Below are 18,506 nucleotides of genomic sequence, written 5' to 3'. Positions count from 1 at the left end.
TTGAACCGTTCGAACGTGACAAGATAAAAAAAAAAAAGAAGCAAAAACCAGATCAAAATATAATACAAATTGTTGAGGTTAGAAAAAGATAAGTGGCAAGGAGCACGACAAGAGCTCAGAAAAAAAAAGCATACAACCAAAAAGAAAAAAGACACCAGGTAAGTAAAAAAAAAAAAAGTGAACGATGAGTCAACTGCACACCTGCGCACAGGAAAAAAGAAATGCCCGTAAATGAAAAAATGTAGAGAGAAAAAACCAACACGTTTTCTTCAGGGTATACCGGCAGGTGCAACGGTCCTCCCCTCCTCCATCCTCATCTTCTTCACTACTCTCATATCAATACCATCATGTGGCGAACGCATATCCACATCTCGATCCAAATGTTCCATCGGCAACGGTCTCTTCAAATCCATCTCTACCTCCCTCCCATCCCTCTCCCCCCTCACACTTTCCCTCGAATCCTCAATTCTATCGTCCCTATCGTCTATACCATCATCACTTGTACTATGAAAAGACTGATACGAGCGGTGAAGTCCCGGATGTCTATCTAAAAGATCCACATTGCCTGCCGGACCTGTACCTGCCGTAGTTGGAGTCATAAGCATTCGCGAAGAAGGTGGTGATAGAGAACGAGGAGAGTCATCATCCTCTTTTGTAGATGGAGGGTATCCACCTTGACGTGTCGAAGGTTGTAATTGTTGACGTTGGTGCTGCTGTGAAGCAGACGCACGACGCTTTTTTAATGAAGAAGCAGCACCCGAGGAAGGATCCCTGCTCGCATTACCATTGACATCATGCACATAGAGACAAACCACTTGTCTCCGTGCACAACTCGCACAAGCTGGATGAGCACCGTCACACTTGGTCTTGCGCGCTAGATATAGCTGGAATGAGTACTTGGGTTCTGATGAAAAGAAGATGAAGCTATACACATACCCCGGCATGAGTTGCATGCCACTACTTTGGGGCCAGTGCCCGATCCCCTCCCAGTACCCGTTTTTCCGGGCACCGTCGCTGCCCTTTTTCTGAGTGCAGCTTGATGATCCGATGCCGGTCTAATAGGTGGCAACGAAGGCGCGGACATGGGCCCAGGGGTTGAGGGAGATGACCGATCAGGCAAAGATAGAGTTGCAATATGTGGTAGCTCATTATCCGGGAAAAAAGGTCTCCCACTACTATTCCCACCATGAGGCGGCAATTGAGAGGGCAGTGGTAAAGGATTCTGATGTGAAGAAGGTATAGGAGGCTCACGTTCTCGGAGATGCCGAGGATGAGGGTCTCTATCCGAATGGTGATGGAGAGACGGATGAGGCTGATGCTGGGGTGGTGGTGGGGCTCGTGAAGGGACGGAGAGGTCGTCCCGGCCGAGAATGGGTGGTAGAGGATGATGGGTTATATAGCCAACTTCTCGTTCCCTCTTGTCCAGATTGGAACCTCGCCGTGAAATAGGTGCGGAGACGGAACCCGCCAGAGGAAGGGCACGTACATCGGGCGACAATGAGACCTCTGACCTACCATCTTCATTGCCGCTCTCCCGGTTGTAGTCACCTCCTGTAGAGTTGTCATCGTCATCATCACCTGGCCGTGAAGGTGCGGTGTCAGGCCTGCGTTGCCTAAGAGTGTTCCTACGTTTGTTTTGGGGTGCATAATCGCACGGATTCGATCTCTTCAAGCATTGACCGCAAGCGGGCCGACCACCGTCACATTTGAGTTTCCGCGCTAGAGAACAAGGGAAAATTAAATATACAGCCATTCAGGTGGGAGTATGCTTACATCGACAGAAATTACACGCGACGGTGATTTTCTTGGACCGGGCTTTGTTGGCAGGATTGGGCTGTCCTGGGCCTAAACGACAATCAGAAAATCAGCTTCTTTGGTTTCCATCACACATATCACCGACAAAACGTACGGCTGGGACCTGACCTCCCACTCCCCGAGGCCACTGGGGAATCGCCCGAAGCCGGAATGGCATTAGAACCGATGCCAGCGGAGCGCGTACCGGTACTTGATCCCGGTGTCCTTCCATCATTTCCAACAGCACTCATCAAATCTCTGGATGAAGGTGGCATCGGAAGTGGCTGGCTATGACGCCCGATTGAGGAAAGAGGTTGGGGATGGTGAAGGCCCTGAGTGGGATGCTGTGGGGGAGGCTGGGTATCGATGGCGAGAATAGGTCTGGCGGGATGGGATGCGAGACCGGGCATGTGACCGAGAGGATGGGGATGTGTTAGGTGAGAGATGGCATGAGGTGAATGAGAATGGGGGAGTGAGTGGGAATGGGGAAGTGAATGGGAAGTGGGATGTTGCCGGGAAGGGGGTCTCTGCTGCTGTTGCTGTTGGATATAATCACTTCTGAATTTCTCAAAGAGATATTCTCTCGTATACTTCTGTAGTGTCTATAGGCCGGAGATGATCAGAATGCCAAGCGGAGACATCCGCGAGTACGTACCTCCATGTGATGAAAAATGGCATTGCGGAGAGGAACAAAATCAGAATGAGCCGGATCTAGAACATCGAGGGTGCCCCAACGATAGTGCCTGAGGAATCTACCGCGACGAGATATTTTAGTGCTTGAAGGCGTATACTGTTGGACGAGTTCGTGGCGGGACGGAGGTATTCTAGCAACGCCCTCACTGTGGGAATAAATATCGGGTGAAACGAGGGCATAAGGGAGGCGCAGCATGGAGGGGGAGACGGGAGAGGTCGGGGGAGAGGTAGCCGCTGAAGTTGATCCGCCGTTCAAATGGGCAGGAGGGGTAGGACCATATCCGTTGCTACAGAGAGGATCCACGGGAACGGTGAGTTTAGAGTCTTCGGGAGAATGGACAGATGGCGTGTTTGAAGCGGAGGACGCCGCCGCCGCTTGGGTGGAGGGTGGGGCGATGGGGTGGTGGTTGTCGACGTCAAAAATGCCAAAGCCTATGCCTGCGTCTGCGAGATCGTGGCGAACGGCGAGTTTGACTGCGGCCAGACGTTCGTTTGAAAGCATGTCGGCGCGAGCGATGACGGGGAGGACATTGACCCGAGCAGAAAGCTGACGAATTGTGGCAATGTCTGCGGCGGGGAGGGTAGGGCGGACATGTGAGGTGACCGGTGGTTCGAGGATGACGGGTTCCTGCTCTGGCTGTGAAAAGCTGTTGGTGCGGGTCCTGGGAACGGGCAGGCGGACAGAGGGCGGAACGATGGTGTCGGGGTCCAAAAAATAGATGCATCTGGAAACGAGTTAGCTAGGACATAGAGGGGGGTGTGGGGAGGCGCACAGGTGGACGTAGCGGTCGCCGGTATGAGCTTTGCGATCCTAAGGGAGGGTGTGAGAGGGAGAGGGAGGAGGGGAAGGGAGGGCACGGGCGCTCACATCCTCAAGGCCTTCCATGAAACGGTGGTCGATGACACGGAGGGTGTCAGCGATGGTGCGGTCTGCGGCGGCATCGTCTCGGAAGTCGAGGGAGGGGGAGTCGATGAGATTGAGGGCGACGGAATGAGCGGGGCCGAGGTCGATGTCGATGGATGTTGTTCTGAAGAAGGAGGTGTGGCCAGAGGAGCCCTGGACGAATTTTGCGACGGCGGTGAGCTGGTCTTTGGAGTTGGAGGGGGCGATGTCGGAGGTGTCGAGGAGGAGGCGAAGAAACGACGTTTTACCTGTGTAGTGTGAGTGGGAGTATAGAGGAAACACAAGCAACCCACCTCCGAGAGAGCCAGCGACGAGGAGGGTGAAGCACGGAGGGTGGTGCATCGCAGGAGGTCGCCAAGGTGCGGGCCTGGCGGATTAAATCATGCCAATCCTCCTACCCCGCCGAGCCAATCACAGCTCTTCTCCGATGGGCCCTTCCTCCGCCTTCCCTCCCTTTCCTTCCCCCTCTCCGCCCTCCCCGCGCCCTCTCCGGCTCTCCGGCCCCGTTATCCCGCCCTCGCCCCGCCCTCACCCCCGCCCCCCTCACCAACCCCCGCGCCCTCCCCCGGCCTCCCCAGGGTGCACCCGGCGTGGGAGCCGTAGGCATGCGCCCGGAGAGCGCATGTAAGATCTAAGAAAAGCCCAAATGGCAACCCAGCGTACGTAATTCAACGAAATCAACTCCGGCCCATCTCCGCGCCGGCCAGACGGATCATTTGTCCTCTTTCCCAAAAACTTTTATGCGTTCCGCAAAACCCCTCCTCGCCAGGGCCTATGCCACCATGAACAGACACAGCCGGGTCGTCACTCAGCCCAAAGACCAGGGCGCGAGTCAGGTACGCGCTCTCCTCCCCATCCCGCTCATTCACGCACCCCACCCAGGCTATGCTCTATGCGACAGATGGCATCTCCACCGACGCTGATTTCCAAAAGGCCATGGTCGGTGTCGCCAGTGTCTGGTACGTCACGCCCCCTTCATTCCTACTCATACTCAATTTATTCCAGGTACGAGGGAAATCCGTGCGTTTCGGTCTTTCCTCCTCTCTCCCCAACCTCACCCTACTTCCAGATGCAACAAACACCTCCTCGGCCTGGGTCAACAGATCAAAGCCTCCCTCAAAAATGCCGCCATCATTGGCTACCAGTTCGGCACTGTCGGCGTCAGCGACGGCATCAGCATGGGCACCCGTGGAATGTCCTACTCCCTCCAGTCCCGCGACTTGATAGCCGACCAAGTCGAATCCGCCGCCGGCGGTCATCACCTCGACGGTATGGTCGTCGTTCCCGGTTGCGACAAGAACATGCCCGGCGTCCTCATCGCCCGTCAGTCTATCCGCCCTTTCCTCCCAACAACCTCAATTGATCCGCCCCTCTTCTTTTTTCCCTAGTCGGCCGCTTGAATCGCCCCGGTTTGATGGTATATGGCGGCACTATCTGTGCCGGCTCGTGTGACGGCGCCCCTCAATTAGATATCGTTTCAGCTTTCCAGTCCTACGGCCAATATCTCCAAGACGGCAAAACTCCGGAAGCCGAAAAGGTGCGATATAACACCGTCCGACATGCTTGCCCCGGTCCCGGAGCATGTGGTGGTGTGCGTAGATCTCAACTCTAATCTCCTCTTCCCCCATCTCATGCTGCTCCACCACAGATGTATACCGCAAACACCATGGCCAGCGCCATAGAAGCTCTCGGGATGAGTCTCCCAGGCTCCTCCTCCTTTCCGGCCGAATCAAAGGAAAAGCATGACGAATGTGCTTCCGTTGGCCCCGTCATGTACCATCTTCTCGAAAAGAACATTTTACCTCGGGATATCATGACTAGATCCGCATTCGAAAACGCCATGGTATGCATCTCCATTGCCACCGATTCAATCTAATACAATCACAGGTCCTGACTATGATTCTCGGAGGCTCCACCAACGCCGTCCTTCATCTCATTGCCATGGCCCATTCTGTTGGCATCAAATTAACTATCGACGATTTCCAGAACGTGTCAGACCGTACACCCTTCCTCGCTGACATTAAGCCAAGCGGTAAATATGTCATGGAGGACGTGTACAAGTTGGGTGGTATTCCTAGTGAGTCTTTTTACCATCGATTCGTCCAAGTATACTTATTTGCAGAGATCCTGCATTACCTTTTAAAGAACAATCACATTCAAGGCGATAACATGACCGTCACTGGCAAAACTCTGGGCGAGAACCTGGACCGATGGGTGCATCAGCACGGCGAGCTCGACTTTCATACTCAAAGGGTCATCATGCCTTTGGACAAACCTATCAAACCTTCTGGTCATATTAGGTGTGTACATGTTTCCTCGGTTCGGGAGCTGTGTGTTCCCATCAATCACGTACGCCTTCACGTCATTAACCCATCCCATTTTTTGTACCCCCGTTGATGGCGTGTGCATCTGGGATGACTCATCTCTCTCCGCCTATTCCATTGATCTTGTCCCTGATTCTTTTCCCAGGATACTCAAAGGGAATCTTGCACCTGGTGGTGCCGTCGCCAAAATTACTGGCAAGGAAGGTTTGGGATTTACCGGAAAAGCCAGAACATTTGATTCGGAGGACGAATTTGTCAAAGCCGTTGAGAATGGTTCCATCAAGAAAGGTGAGAAGACGGTTGTTATCTTGAGATATTTGGGACCACAAGGCGGACCTGGTTAGTAAAAACTTCTTATCTCCTTCTCTGTCTCTTGTGATTGATGAATCTCTCTCTCTTTCTTCTTCTTCCCTACTCGGCTTTATCTTTGGATCATCATCATCATTGTGGACGTTTTTGTTCCATGGTTCACGGATCGTTCGGATGATTTAATTTTGGGTACATCTCGTATACCCGAATTGCCTTCCGACATGTGACAAAAAAAAAATCGGACATGGAATCACACCGTGTGGGTTGAACTCGCTGGCAAACTCTTTTTTTGATCGGAAAACACAACTCCCAATTGCTTTTTTAACATCGGGCATCATATAAACCCCACCTGAACAAAAACGCTTGGCACTATGTCATAAAAATAACCCATTGCAACGCACCCTCCTTCCTATCAATCTCTTTGACGTCTTTTTTGTGGGATACTTTAATAGGTATGCCGGAGATGCTTAAACCTACGAGTTTGATTATGGGTGCTGGTTTGGGATTGGATGTTGCTTGTATTACGGATGGGAGGTTTAGTGGAGGGTGAGTGTTTCGCTGTTTTTTCTTTTTCTTCTTCTATTATGATGACTTCGATACTCAACCGTTTTAAAACAAACCACGCGTGCTCGACTTCTTCTTTCCTCTTTCCAACATTTTATTTTTTTTAATAATTAATATTTGACTGACCTGACGTTTTTGCGTTTTTTTTTGATTGACTTGAAACAGATCTCATGGATTCGTCATCGGTCATGTTGTACCCGAAGCACAAGTAGGTGGACCGATTGCGTTGGTGAGAGATGGTGATATTATTTCTGTGGATGCTGTGAAAAATAGTATTATGATTCAAGTTGGGGATGAGGAGATGGAGAGGAGGAGAAGGGAGTGGAAGGCGCCTCCTTTGAAAGTGACTCAAGGGACGCTTTTTAAGTATACCAAGGTTGTGACGGATGCTAGTCGTGGATGTGTTACTGATGCGTAGAAAGGGTGGAACTCGTTCATTATCTAGGAATACGATATATCATATATATTATTGAATTTTGTTGAGGATGAGAAGAATAGGAAGCACGTCTCCTTGAAAGTCTCTCAAGAGACTCTCTTACAAGTATACCAAAATTTGACGGCTGCTACTCATAAATGCGGAACACACTCACCGAGAGAATACATATATATTTATATATATTAAATTTGGGTTTTGTTCTGACAAGTTAACTCTTTTCGGCCAACGGCTTATAATTTGGGTTACGTCCGCCACTCCCGTCTTTCTTCTTTTGATTGATGATCCCAAACTTGAGGAATCAGACAAAACGACAACAAAACCCCCCCACTTCGCGAAATTACTGCAACCCTGACATTTGCGCCCCCTCAAGGCCTCAAGGCCCAGTGGGGCCCTCCCCCGAGCTGGGCGAGCCCCACGATAGTTGTACCTTTTTAATCGTGGGAAATATATAATTTGTCTTGGCGCGGCAAGCTGCTTCTTCCACGTATTGCCAGTTTAACCTTCCTTTTACCCCGTTCCTCAATGTTTTTCTCGCGCGAAAGAAAAACATATGCAATGTGCTTATCAGAACACACTTCGCAAGTCTCGCGTGTAAAGTTACGAGTTATCGGCGTTGTTCAAGCTCCCGAATCCCCCAACTTCAAAAAGACCCCCTATATATTTATTATACCGACGCATCGGCTATACTTCATTTCCGAATTTGAATGCTTATTTCACCTCCCATGACGACAAAAAAAAAATCAAATTTATATTGACATACATATACAGCCGGATAAACAAACAATTCATATACATAACATAGTACAGATTCCGGTATCCGAGATTCAGAACTTCCGAACTCCGGGAACGGGTTTAAGAAGGGATGCGTGGTTGATGCGCGTGGAGTGCGAATTACTGCGGAGGTGCCGCCTGGCCTTTGCTAGAAGTAATTCCCGTTGAGTTGTTCCCTGATCAATGTACCGGGCTGGTTAAGAAACAAGAATGTCTGAAATGCTTCCGGTTTGAAGATTGTTCAAAAAAGTTAAACGATAATCGGTTGATTGTTCGCTCGAATTGTTCCGAATGTTTTTCTCACAGAACTACAGGACCCCGGATTATCCCTATATGTACATGTTGAATCCCCCCACATCCAGAGACGTCTTTAGAGAAATTTGTGTGAGTAGGGGGTCAAATAATGCCTTTTCAATCACAGTTGATGATGAACGTTCGAATCTGTTTTATCCATGGAAGCTTGTAGTAACTTTGAGAACAAAAACCTGGAAGGATTCGGGATGCGATTTGTAGGGACTATCAGGGGTCCTGCCGCTACTTGTCCGGATCTCAAATATGCACATATCAACTTGGGTTGCACTCCATCTCCATGCGGGGTGGGCATTTGTTTTTCTATTAAACGATCTCCAAAATCACCGGTATGTACGGTCGATGACTGATCGAGACTAGATCCCGCTCCATCGCAATGGGTGGAACGCTGAGATGCCGGCCGTCGCTGGAGGCTGTTGAGGGCCGAAATCACTTACGTCCATTCTTTAAGTATCAATACGTCATAAAAAGTAAGCCATAAGATGATATGAGGATCAATCAGTGAGAGATAGGGGGTCAATCCATTCGAAAGTTTCAGTTACGTTCTGCCGTTCTCATGCGTAAGCGGAGAAGTTGATAGATACTGGCGCCTGCTATGTCAACTGATGGAAAACACTACGCATGTAAAGCTCGGAATGTTCAATGCATTAAACAAGGCCTCAAGCTCGCTAGAAGCGACCCAGAATAGGTAAAGGGCAGAAAGGGTAGATCAACCCGGTTTCCAAGTTCCCATTGGTTTCCAGGTCGCAGGCACTCGCTATCCTGGAACTTCCGTTGCAGGGGGCGAACCGAATAGAAAGGCTATCGTACTACGTCTTTCAGGCTCGAGACCGTTTCATGAGCCGCTTCTTCTCTGCCTTTGGCATCTTATTCTGCCGGCGTTCCTTCGCTTCTGCTTTCACCGCTTTCTTCCGTTCCTAAGCAAGGAGAAAAAGACCGTTAGCAGCTGACTTACAAGACAAGCAAACAAAATGAATTGACGAAATGGAAGAATAATAGAAAGATCGGAGCTAAATCTCGCAAAATCCCAGACCTGCGAGTGCCGATCAGAAAGATTGGAAGCACGATAGATCTGATTGTACTCCGTGGCAGTGGGTGGCGCCTGAAACTTGATGGCCGCAAGAATTGAATTACAGGGGAATTCTTGACAAGGCTTCTGGGCTTGTTAAAGCGGCAACAACGCAGGTCAAGGGCGCAAAAATAATAAGGGCAGATAACGTAGGAACGAAAAGAAGAGAAGGGAGGAAACGAGACGCCTTTGAGTTTGATACCCACTTTTTTCAATTCACGGTCCTCATGACGGTGACCCTTTGGCCCTTTTTCAATCCATCCATTCTCGCCTTGCAGTTGGGCCTCGCGATCTGAACCCTCTTCTTCAGAATCCCCCTCACCACGTTCAATTTCATCTTCGGCCCCACTATCGCCGTTTTCACTCGCGTCAATTCCCGCAGTAGAGACATTTGTGTCAGCGATTCGACCAACGGCTGGAGCCAGAATCGTTGATCCAACCAACACCCCCTCTTTTGCTGTTCCAGTGATTGACCGTCCGCTTTCGGCCGTAATTTCTTTTGTAATCAAGTTGGGCGTTGGTTTAACAATGCCGATGGTTTCGGCATAGATAAGCTCATTATCCTGTCCTTTAGATAATTTTTCTACATCCCGCTCTGGATCATAAACATCGTTCAAAGTTCGTGGAATAAACGACCGCATAAACACGGAATCTTCGTGAGCAGCTTCAGCCGAGCTGCTTACCGTTTTGCCCGAAAGTTCTTCCTGTTGCTCCAGCCATTGTGATAATACTTGTTCCTCCAAAGAATCCGTGCCTCCCACCGCGGTGGATATTTCTGATGACTCTAGAATGAGGCTTTCTCGAGTGACGAACTCGAAACATCTTCTGAGTCCTAAACATCGAACGCCAAGTCGGCCAAAAAATTCTTCCACGTTTTTGATGTCGTTGCGAAGGAAATCGAAGGCAGAGGGGTGGTCGTGTTCCACACTCTGAGAAACATCGATGATATACAGATGGTTTTGATGATATAGAATATTATATTCGGAAAGATCTGCATGAACGAGTTTGCAGTGCTGAAATAGACGTCGGATTATGAGGACAAGTTCAGCATACAAAGAATCTAGCACGTCTGAAGGTAACGTTGCATCTTTAAGGCGTGGTGATGCCCTGTATTGCATACGGTTAGTAGTAGAAATCCGGTCGCTGGGGCAGATGCGTACCAGCCGTCTTCATCACCTAGAAAAGTCATTACAAGAACATTCTCCCTTACTTCTATGGGATCTGGACAGCGGATACCAGCAGCAACGAGGCGTTTCAGGTTCCGAACCTCTTTCTCTGCCCACAAGCGAACCATTTTCCTCGGATTACGGCGACTGTAGCCCCGGCGGAAACGATATTCCCCAGTGACATATTTATCCCTATCCTTAAAGACAAGGATGGATGTTTTATAGATTTTGAGAGCCAAATCTTTGCCTTCAGGGGCTACTGCATGGTAGACGTTGGCCTTTTTAACACATCGTCAGGACGAGAGGCTGTTTTAACTAGAATTAACGGACCTCTTTACCAGTGCTGATGCATCCGTTGACTTCGTCGATGAGACCTCGCCCAATCATCTTGAATAAAATGAGCCTTGTACGAGGATCAAGTACCTGTTCATTGGTCGCACGATCACTCTTGTCCTTCATATTTGCGTGGGCACTAGGTCCTTTTCTATTGACTCCTACGCCTAGTACATAGGGGGTATCAAGTTTCGCAAGTTTCGCGTTGTATTTGGATGTGAACGCGGCCAGTTGATCTATTGTCTTGTCCTTAGCAGAGGAGATCTTGGTAGAGTTCTGAGATGGAACGGAACGAGGCTGATTTATAACCGGTAAGGTAGCCACAGAAGTCCCCGCATTAACTGCTGAAGATACACCCTGAGCGTTCCCAGTTCGAATAGCAAGATGTTGCCGTAGACGGTTGAATTGCTTCGTGAAATCTACCTTTACTTGTGAAAATCATGTTTTAAATGCAGAAGGGGCCAAGAATACCTCTTTCTGCTACTTCCCAATCCTCGTCTTCCACGCGATCTTCCTCGTATGCGTCATCGATCTCGTAGTAGTCGGAGTCCTCATCTTCTTCGCCTTCATCGCCATCAAAGTCATGTGTATCGATATAGCCGCCCGCTCCGCGATTCACAATATGTTCAAGCGGTTGTCGTTCTGGAGCGTCATCGAACTGACCAGGTTCGATAGGGCTAGGTAGGGAGGCCATGAAATTTAATGAAGCGGTGAAATATCGAATTAAAAATCTTTTTTTGGAAATCATGAATCACGTGCACGCAACCTCTAGTTAAGTTGTGGCAACTTGAACTACATAGCAGTGCAGACCTCTCCAAGTCGTAATGGATGCTCTCAGAAGACGCACAACGTACAAGTTCTCTGAACAGGATAACGACGGCGAAACGCGGGTTTTAGATGAGCAAGGTCACTTGATCTTCGTCAACCGTGGTGATATTCAGTGGCATTAACCTCTTACTTAGAGCAGGACGACGTGATTGCAGAGCTCCGCAAGCAATACCAGAAAACAAGACTACTACATAGTATCTCAATTAAGCTCCTCATTCTTCTTTCCGCCATAATGTACGCCTCGCTCGTTATACTTCCCGTCGCCAATAACGACCTCATCTATCAGGCATATTACATCATTTCAAGTCAATCCTCTCCTTACGATATTTCCAGGAGTCCCCAGCTCATCTGCAACTACACTTCCTTTTTCCACTGGGTTTACTATTGTCTCACTCACCGTCCATCTCTATTTTGCAATACTCTTGCATCCAGACCTAGTCCGAACGCATCTTCAACTCCCGCGCAATCCTAAGCCCCTCCCATACGGTATACTCTACGTGATCTCGGCAATTGGACCAATTGTATCGTTACTGCTTCACTTGCCGTGGCAAACAACTGCATGGTGGTCGCTTACGCCAATTATCGTCTTCGTAGTTCAGAGCGCGATGGACGCTGCTGAAAGTAGTTCAAAAGGCATATCTGAGCTGGAATCAAAACGTTACGTAGCCCGCGGAGCTTAGAACGCAGAGAATCTCGTCTCCTGGGGCTCACTTTGAAGAAGCTCTCGTAATTTTTATATGTGGTTTGGGCGTCCACTGGCAATTGCTGTTTCTGAAATTACCACCTTCGCCAGTTGTAGAAGTGAATAGAGCAAGTCGTATTGAAATAGGCAGAAGGTTGGTTTTGACAGGTATTTTCTATGATTCGCATTCGAAGAGCACACATGTGCGCGGGCGCGAGTGAACATTGATTATATTCTTATACCTGTATCATGTCAACTTATTTTATCAATTCCTAATACGATATCTTGGACTGCACCCGTTCCTTGTTGCAGATATTCTTTCTACTCCATTTCATTTGCGATGTGCTTTCTCGTGGGTTTGGCTAGCAAGAAAAGATGAGTCGTCAAATACACCATTGAGTCGGTGAGCCATTCATAGCGCTAATTCTTAAGTCATCCTCAGGTTGAGACAATCATGGCAATAACGAATACGATACCCCGCTATTTTTGGGTTTCAAGTTCACTTTCTGTAATTCAAGGCGGTAATGTCCGACGCTCACTGGAATGAGTCTGACTACTTTTTACTCGCACTCTTCCATCACCAATGATGGTGTTAAGCCAATTGATCACCAGCATACTCTCCCAAACATCTGGCATGAAGGCATTCCACAGAAACTCGAAAATTGAAGCATTTGCATACGACTTGGCTTTAATCGCACTATCCGTTCGGTGAGCTCCTCATGACTCTTATGTCTTTATTTTGCACTTATCATTGAATGAGTACTGGGTACCTTGTGGATGCTATGCATGTTTCAAGCGGACTGGCTGAGAGTGTATATTGCAAACTGTTAATTAATCTACGAACGGTAAAACCAATGTTTATTCGCCGGAATATGAACTAACGTATCCATGTGTCAGATGTCTGACCACTTCAAGGATATCATTCATGTTTACGATCCCGACTCTAATCAATCATTCTTCATCAATAAACCTCTCTTCCTCGTCAAAGTAAAGGACCTCTTCGACAACGAAAACATCAGCTGTTACCCTGTGTTCATATATCTACCCGACAATGCTGAACCCCGCAAGGTCAAGAGAACTTCTGATCCTCAGAGCCAGACTAATCAAGCTCTCCAGCTCAGTACCGTTCCAACCCCTCTCACGGAGGTGCTCTGTTATCTACTAAAGAACCTCACGACCAACCAAGATTCCATTCCCGAAATATCTTTGCGATTGCCTCCGAATCTTTCTATGGTAACTTTGATACCTCTTGCCGCTGTGCTGCTAGACTATCCTATCGCCTATGTTCCGGAATCGGAAAGTCAAACGTCATTTCTGAGTGGTACTCCTCTTGTCGTATATCGCTGTCGCTTAGTCGGAAAACCACAAGGGGACGAGGATAATGACAAGCAGCATGTTTTATTACAATTTTCGTGCCCGGTTTCGTTAGAGAATAGTACGGTGAGCACTAGAAAAACAGTATCTTTTCTGGAACATACATTCCAACCTCGTGTGGCCCAAATTCTTTCGAAGTATGTATTACATGTCGATTACGAGCATGTCGCACTCGATCGCGTAGCACTGTAACTCTGGCGCATCTAATCAAAGACATATCAAAACATTGGTGGGAAGCAGGTCCACCATTCTACTCCACATCAACGTTGATGATCTTGATATCCTCGAAGGGCTTGTCCACCTTGTTCGTCTTGACATTCTCAATCGCGTGAACGACCTCTAGTCCAGAAAGCACTCTCCCAAAGATAGTGTGTTTCTTGTCCAGCCACGGCGTGGCGGTGGTTGTGATGAAGAACTGTGAGCCATTAGTCCCAGGGCCCGCATTCGCCATGCTAACAGTATAGGGTCTGCCACCCCTAGTTCAGTAGCCGTTCTCATTCATAGATGATACAGATATAGCTCACCTGTCATGCTTCAAATCATCGCTAAACTCGTCCTCAAACTCTTTCCCCCAGATACTCGTTCCTCCCGTACCATCTGCAAGAGGATCTCCCGTCTGGATCATAAATTTGGGAATGACTCGGTGGAAAATGATACCCTCGAAGAAACCACTTCTAGCATGCCCCACAAAGTTCTCTACAGCTTTTGGTGCCTGTTGCGGGAATAGACGCATATGAATGTCTCCGAATGTAGTGTGCATCGTAGCAGCATTGGCTACGGGAGAAGGACCGGCGACATTACCAGTCGTTGCTGTTGCCACAGATTGCTCTTCACGCGTGGGACGCTCATTGAAGATATCACGATCGCCAGACTTGTCCCTGGGGGAGTTTCGATAAATACACTATTAAACATTTGAGTTGAATATGCACTTACTCAGGCTCTGAACGCGTGAACATGTAGAAACGCTGACGTTTGTAGCCTGTACAGAAAAGGATGGGATCTCTTTGGCCCTTCTCTGCAAGAATTGGATTGGCAGAAGCCGCCATGGCCTTAAAAAAGAATGAGCCACCGACATCTGATACAAATCACAGAAGGTTACACATACTACTGTTGTGATTGTTTTCTTTGCTGGAGCGCCCTGGTACAAAGACAGATTCATAAATCGCAGAGCCTCATCTTTGCCGAGTATCCGCACAACGCGGTTTGTCACAGTATTGACAACTGAAGAGACGTCAGCGTTTGGCCAAGTGTCGATAGATTAGGGAATAACATACTTTTAACTCCCAAAAGCGTAGCGTAAATGATGAAAGCGCCGGTCTCGTCCCAGATAACATTGCTCCAACGAGCGGGTATGTGACCATCTGGTCCAGGAAGCTCAAACTCCTTCTCCATAGCCAATCTGCGACCAAACTCCATGGTCTCAACTTGGTATATGGCAGTACCCGCTTGTTGCATCTCTTGAATAGCTTCAAGAGATTCATCATATTTTCGTAACAGTTTCCCTGATAGCACTGAGAATACGCGGACTTGGCGGTCTGGAAGGGAGAATGTGACGAAAGATGATTGATTGGGTGAAAGCGTGATGCATGTCGGGAAAGATTTTGACTAAAATAGATTTGAACAAGCAATACATCGTAGTTCTTGTAGACTTACCTTCTTGAATTCATATAGGTCAGTCGAGCTCTTGAATGACCACAAGCCCGGTATATATTTGGGCAATCCCCAAGGCTCTGAAGGTTGCCAATACTCGATGAAACCTGCTTCATCCGCAGAAATGACAATGTCATATCTATCGTTGTACTAAATGAGGGATAAGTTTTGGTGCCATACTATAATGCGTCGGATCACGAACCACCATGAGGTGCACTGGGAACTTGTGGAGAGTGTCCACCGTATCAACAGGCGTACCATCGCCTCGCCCGTCATAGAAACGTATTACGCCAGATGCAGAATCTGATCTGTGTTTAAAGTGAGCGATGAAGTGGCAGAACAGATTGATAGGTACACTTACACCGCAAGGAGAGCCTGGGATATACCTTTGCGGTTGACCCAACAGCACGCATGAGGAATGTAATCCAGCTTGATGATATTAATCATGTCTTTTCCGTTTTTATTAGCAGAAAGAAACGCGCATACAGCCGAATTAACGCACCAAAGTTGACTACATCAAATACCTTTGCTGTCCGGTCCTCTGATATTGTCGCGAAGAGCTGTCCATCTGCACTGGCAGAAACACCGGAGATTGGTGTCAAGTGTGCTCGGTAATGTTTGACAAACTCTATCCCTGCTTCCTGCTTTTTCCATAGCTTCACATGTCCGTCAATGGACGTTGTGACTAAGAAGTCAGTCCTAGAAGTCGGTATCAACATTCAAGACCCGCTGAAGACGTGCCAGAACGACAGACTTGGTCATAACAGAATAGTTGATCACATCTCTGTGCATGAAACTCTTGTAGTACTGGTTCGCGTCGGGTAAATACTCAAGGTAGAGTCGCTCATGAGGCAGAACTGGAAACCGAAAATGCAGGTGGGTTCTTCCGTTGTACTTTTGAGGGCTGGACAGCACCAAAAATGAATGGGAACATACCTTTACGCTTTTTTTTCTTTGTACTTTCGGCCTCTTCAGTGGCCGGTAGAGGCATTGGACCGAGATCGTCGTCGGAGTCGTCTCCGTCGTTTTTGACATCCTCTTCGGTGACTTCATTGACGACGCCACCCTCAACTTCTCCCTGTCGTGCTCGCTTCCCGAGAACTTGATTGTCCTGCGTGTCAGAGTCGGTCATCGTTGGGGACGAGGTCATGGGAGCAACTGAAGGCAAGATATCTTGGAAAAAACAACGATAAACACCAGTCAAGTTCTCGATTCTGCTGGGATGGAAGTGGTCAACGGTAGCATCCAATACTTGAACATGTTCAGTAACGCCAAAGAAAAGAACAATGAGGCACGAAATGGACGTTGAAGTTTCGAGAACTTTCTGCAGGAGTGAAGCAGACAAAGGCTTTCTATTAATGGGAATATAGATGCATACAGTCCCAGCCTCTTTCTCTCTCTCTCTCTCAACATTCAACAATGCCACTCAACTACTCCAAATGGGACCAGCTCGAGGTAATTCTCTGCGGCTTGTCTTGGCCTCTGCCATCTGAAGCCTGGCCGATTAGGTCTCTGATGATTCAGATATCGAAGGACATCCCAACGTCGATCACCGCTCGCTCGTCAGGTAAGTTTCGAGACTAGACTAATCTCAACCTGGTCTCAAATGATGCATGGAGGTGGCGTCAACGCGACATTCACGAAAAGCGAGAAGAACGCAAATATAAGATTTCACTGCTCGAGGCCAATATCAATTGTGATAATGTCCTTTTGCCGCGCGTGAAAGAGATCGCCGATAAGCTGGCAAAGTCAGATCAACAGTTATCTTATTTCAATTCCCTCGTCGAGAAGCTCGAGAAGAATCCTTCCAAGGAATGTCCCCCTGGAAACGACTCGTCAAAATCAGAGCAGACATACGACGGCATGCTCCTCATCTTACTGAGGGGTGTTACGGATGCCGTGAAGAAGCGCATATCTATGCTGAATCTTTCAGAATCAGAAAAGGAGGCTAGGTTGGGCTCAGAGCTCGCTGATGAGATGGGTATGCATGTAAAGGAACTACGGAAAGAAATCGACAAAAAGAAACAAGAGCTGGAGGAAGAAGTTCAAGAGCAGAAAAGGAAGATTACAAGCGAAGATATTCATGAAGGTTTCGACAACAAGGTACTTGCAACCCTTGCTCGCAATGCCTTGAACTGAACAATGCTTGTAGTATGTGCCTCCCAAGCCAGAGCCACAGTCCATCACAAAACCCAAACAGAAGAAAAAGGCTCAAGAAACAACAATTGAGGTACTGAACCCTAGTGCATCATCATCAGCTGCTCCGGCAGCTGAGCCAGAGGTTGCCTCCGACGAGGAGGAAACCGACCTTCCTGAACTCACACCTGCTCTGGAAGGTTTTGCAAAGATTCCATTGGGGGAGTATCAAAAGTCATGGGAATACATTCAGAATCATCGGGATGTTTATGTCGATGGTGCTTCCGATGCTCTACTCGTTGCCGCGTTCACAGCTCAGGGCGACGGTAGAACAAAATACGCAAAACAATGTATACATCAAAGCATGCTCCTACAGTATTGTGAAAAACTTGGCGCGGACGGTCCTCGCATGTTCTTCAAAAAGTAAGCTACTTGCTTCTGTCAAAGAATGATCATAACGGCTAGCCTTAGAATGATAACCGGCGACAAGCGTGCCGAAAAGATTTTCCTTGACGATTTTGAAAGGACCTATAATCATCTCGTCGAAAGGGTTCGAATAACCAGCGAAACCGCAAATGCAGGCAGGGAACAAATACAACTTGTCGCAGAAGATCCAAACGTGAAAATCGAGTTTGACGTTCCCGATGGTCCACCTCCCGAGCACCTCTCACTGGAGGGACCCGGTACAGAGACTCTCGACATAGAGGAAGTCCGTAAAGCACTGCAGTTGCGTTGGGATATCTATTCCACCTTCCCCGAAGAATTTCAGGAAGCACTTAAAGGAGGTGATCTTCAAGAAGTCAACAAAGTCCTTGGTGAAATGGATGTTACAACAGCCGAAAATGTGGTTAACAGCTTGGATATGGCAGGAATATTGAGCTTCTCGCAGAAGGGGGTTCGAGATATGACAGGTCAAGGCGAGAGTGAAGAGAAGGAATGATAGTGTACTCAGACTCGTAACAAGTGTTTATGTATGTATATAATCCTGTAATGCGGACCTGAAGATGGCATGCGCAAGGCGACAGAGGCATTGATATTACAAGACCGTGAAATCACTGACTACTAAGTTTGATAAAGCTGGGTTTGTAGAGGTATAGCGAGCATCCGATGTCAGATTGACGACGACTCTAAATGATTAAAGCAGCATCAAACCCATGCATTACG

The 18,506-nt window shown here is 48.1% G+C and overlaps 6 protein-coding genes across 6 annotated transcripts; 3 read left to right on the top strand and 3 right to left on the bottom strand.

Annotated features, from left to right (window-relative positions):
• Positions 1–269: 269 nt before the first annotated feature.
• On the bottom strand, positions 270–3,733 carry AGABI2DRAFT_179274 (hypothetical protein; the record flags this gene model as incomplete). Its single annotated transcript, XM_006462515.1, has 8 exons — positions 270–904; positions 937–1,719; positions 1,774–1,845; positions 1,910–2,396; positions 2,450–3,212; positions 3,261–3,298; positions 3,356–3,639; positions 3,685–3,733. The coding sequence occupies 8 exons, from the start codon at positions 3,731–3,733 to the stop codon at positions 270–272; spliced, it is 3,111 nt and encodes a 1,036-aa protein (XP_006462578.1).
• A 371-nt stretch (positions 3,734–4,104) lies between these two features.
• Positions 4,105–7,027, top strand: AGABI2DRAFT_193693 (hypothetical protein). The gene is made up of 11 exons (XM_006462514.1): positions 4,105–4,227; positions 4,274–4,350; positions 4,397–4,411; positions 4,461–4,714; positions 4,780–4,982; positions 5,040–5,234; positions 5,279–5,468; positions 5,514–5,691; positions 5,861–6,054; positions 6,477–6,570; positions 6,754–7,027. Exons 1-11 carry the CDS (start codon positions 4,132–4,134, stop codon positions 7,004–7,006), a joined length of 1,749 nt encoding a protein of 582 aa, XP_006462577.1. The 5' UTR covers positions 4,105–4,131; the 3' UTR covers positions 7,007–7,027.
• A 1,529-nt stretch (positions 7,028–8,556) lies between these two features.
• AGABI2DRAFT_186466 (hypothetical protein) lies at positions 8,557–11,366 on the bottom strand (the record flags this gene model as incomplete). Its single annotated transcript, XM_006462513.1, has 5 exons — positions 8,557–9,021; positions 9,380–10,280; positions 10,334–10,617; positions 10,670–11,091; positions 11,144–11,366. The coding sequence occupies 5 exons, from the start codon at positions 11,364–11,366 to the stop codon at positions 8,923–8,925; spliced, it is 1,929 nt and encodes a 642-aa protein (XP_006462576.1). The 3' UTR covers positions 8,557–8,922.
• A 1,713-nt stretch (positions 11,367–13,079) lies between these two features.
• On the top strand, positions 13,080–13,748 carry AGABI2DRAFT_119428 (hypothetical protein; the record flags this gene model as incomplete). Its single annotated transcript, XM_006462512.1, has 1 exon — positions 13,080–13,748. The coding sequence occupies one exon, from the start codon at positions 13,080–13,082 to the stop codon at positions 13,746–13,748; it is 669 nt and encodes a 222-aa protein (XP_006462575.1).
• Positions 13,749–13,806: 58 nt separating this feature from the next.
• AGABI2DRAFT_144125 (hypothetical protein) lies at positions 13,807–16,197 on the bottom strand (the record flags this gene model as incomplete). Its single annotated transcript, XM_006462511.1, has 11 exons — positions 13,807–14,023; positions 14,081–14,434; positions 14,490–14,605; positions 14,662–14,777; positions 14,831–15,161; positions 15,210–15,356; positions 15,409–15,514; positions 15,568–15,655; positions 15,709–15,905; positions 15,961–16,063; positions 16,143–16,197. The coding sequence occupies 11 exons, from the start codon at positions 16,195–16,197 to the stop codon at positions 13,807–13,809; spliced, it is 1,830 nt and encodes a 609-aa protein (XP_006462574.1).
• Positions 16,198–16,601: 404 nt separating this feature from the next.
• On the top strand, positions 16,602–18,357 carry AGABI2DRAFT_206983 (hypothetical protein). Its single transcript, XM_006462510.1, has 5 exons — positions 16,602–16,661; positions 16,715–16,773; positions 16,826–17,309; positions 17,359–17,765; positions 17,814–18,357. The coding sequence occupies exons 1-5, from the start codon at positions 16,626–16,628 to the stop codon at positions 18,280–18,282; spliced, it is 1,455 nt and encodes a 484-aa protein (XP_006462573.1). The 5' UTR covers positions 16,602–16,625; the 3' UTR covers positions 18,283–18,357.
• Positions 18,358–18,506: the final 149 nt, after the last annotated feature.

This window comes from Agaricus bisporus (genome assembly GCF_000300575.1).
Source record: "Agaricus bisporus var. bisporus H97 unplaced genomic scaffold AGABI2scaffold_7, whole genome shotgun sequence".
NCBI lineage: Eukaryota > Fungi > Basidiomycota > Agaricomycetes > Agaricales > Agaricaceae > Agaricus > Agaricus bisporus.
The sequence above is the reverse complement of the archived record's forward strand: the minus strand, read 5'-3'. Positions and strand labels throughout refer to the sequence as shown.

Bases quoted from the DNA above. Each gene is read 5' to 3' on its own strand.
- AGABI2DRAFT_193693 (XM_006462514.1), top strand. From the start codon at position 4,132: ATGCGTTCCGCAAAACCCCTCCTCGCCAGGGCCTATGCCACCATGAAC. The intron at 5,692-5,860 runs GTGTGTACATGT...TTCTTTTCCCAG, and splicing joins AAACCTTCTGGTCATATTAG to GATACTCAAAGGGAATCTTG. The intron at 6,055-6,476 runs GTTAGTAAAAAC...ATACTTTAATAG, and splicing joins GGGACCACAAGGCGGACCTG to GTATGCCGGAGATGCTTAAA.
- AGABI2DRAFT_206983 (XM_006462510.1), top strand. From the start codon at position 16,626: ATGCCACTCAACTACTCCAAATGGGACCAGCTCGAG. The intron at 16,662-16,714 runs GTAATTCTCTGC...CTGGCCGATTAG, and splicing joins CCAAATGGGACCAGCTCGAG to GTCTCTGATGATTCAGATAT. The intron at 16,774-16,825 runs GTAAGTTTCGAG...TGATGCATGGAG, and splicing joins GATCACCGCTCGCTCGTCAG to GTGGCGTCAACGCGACATTC.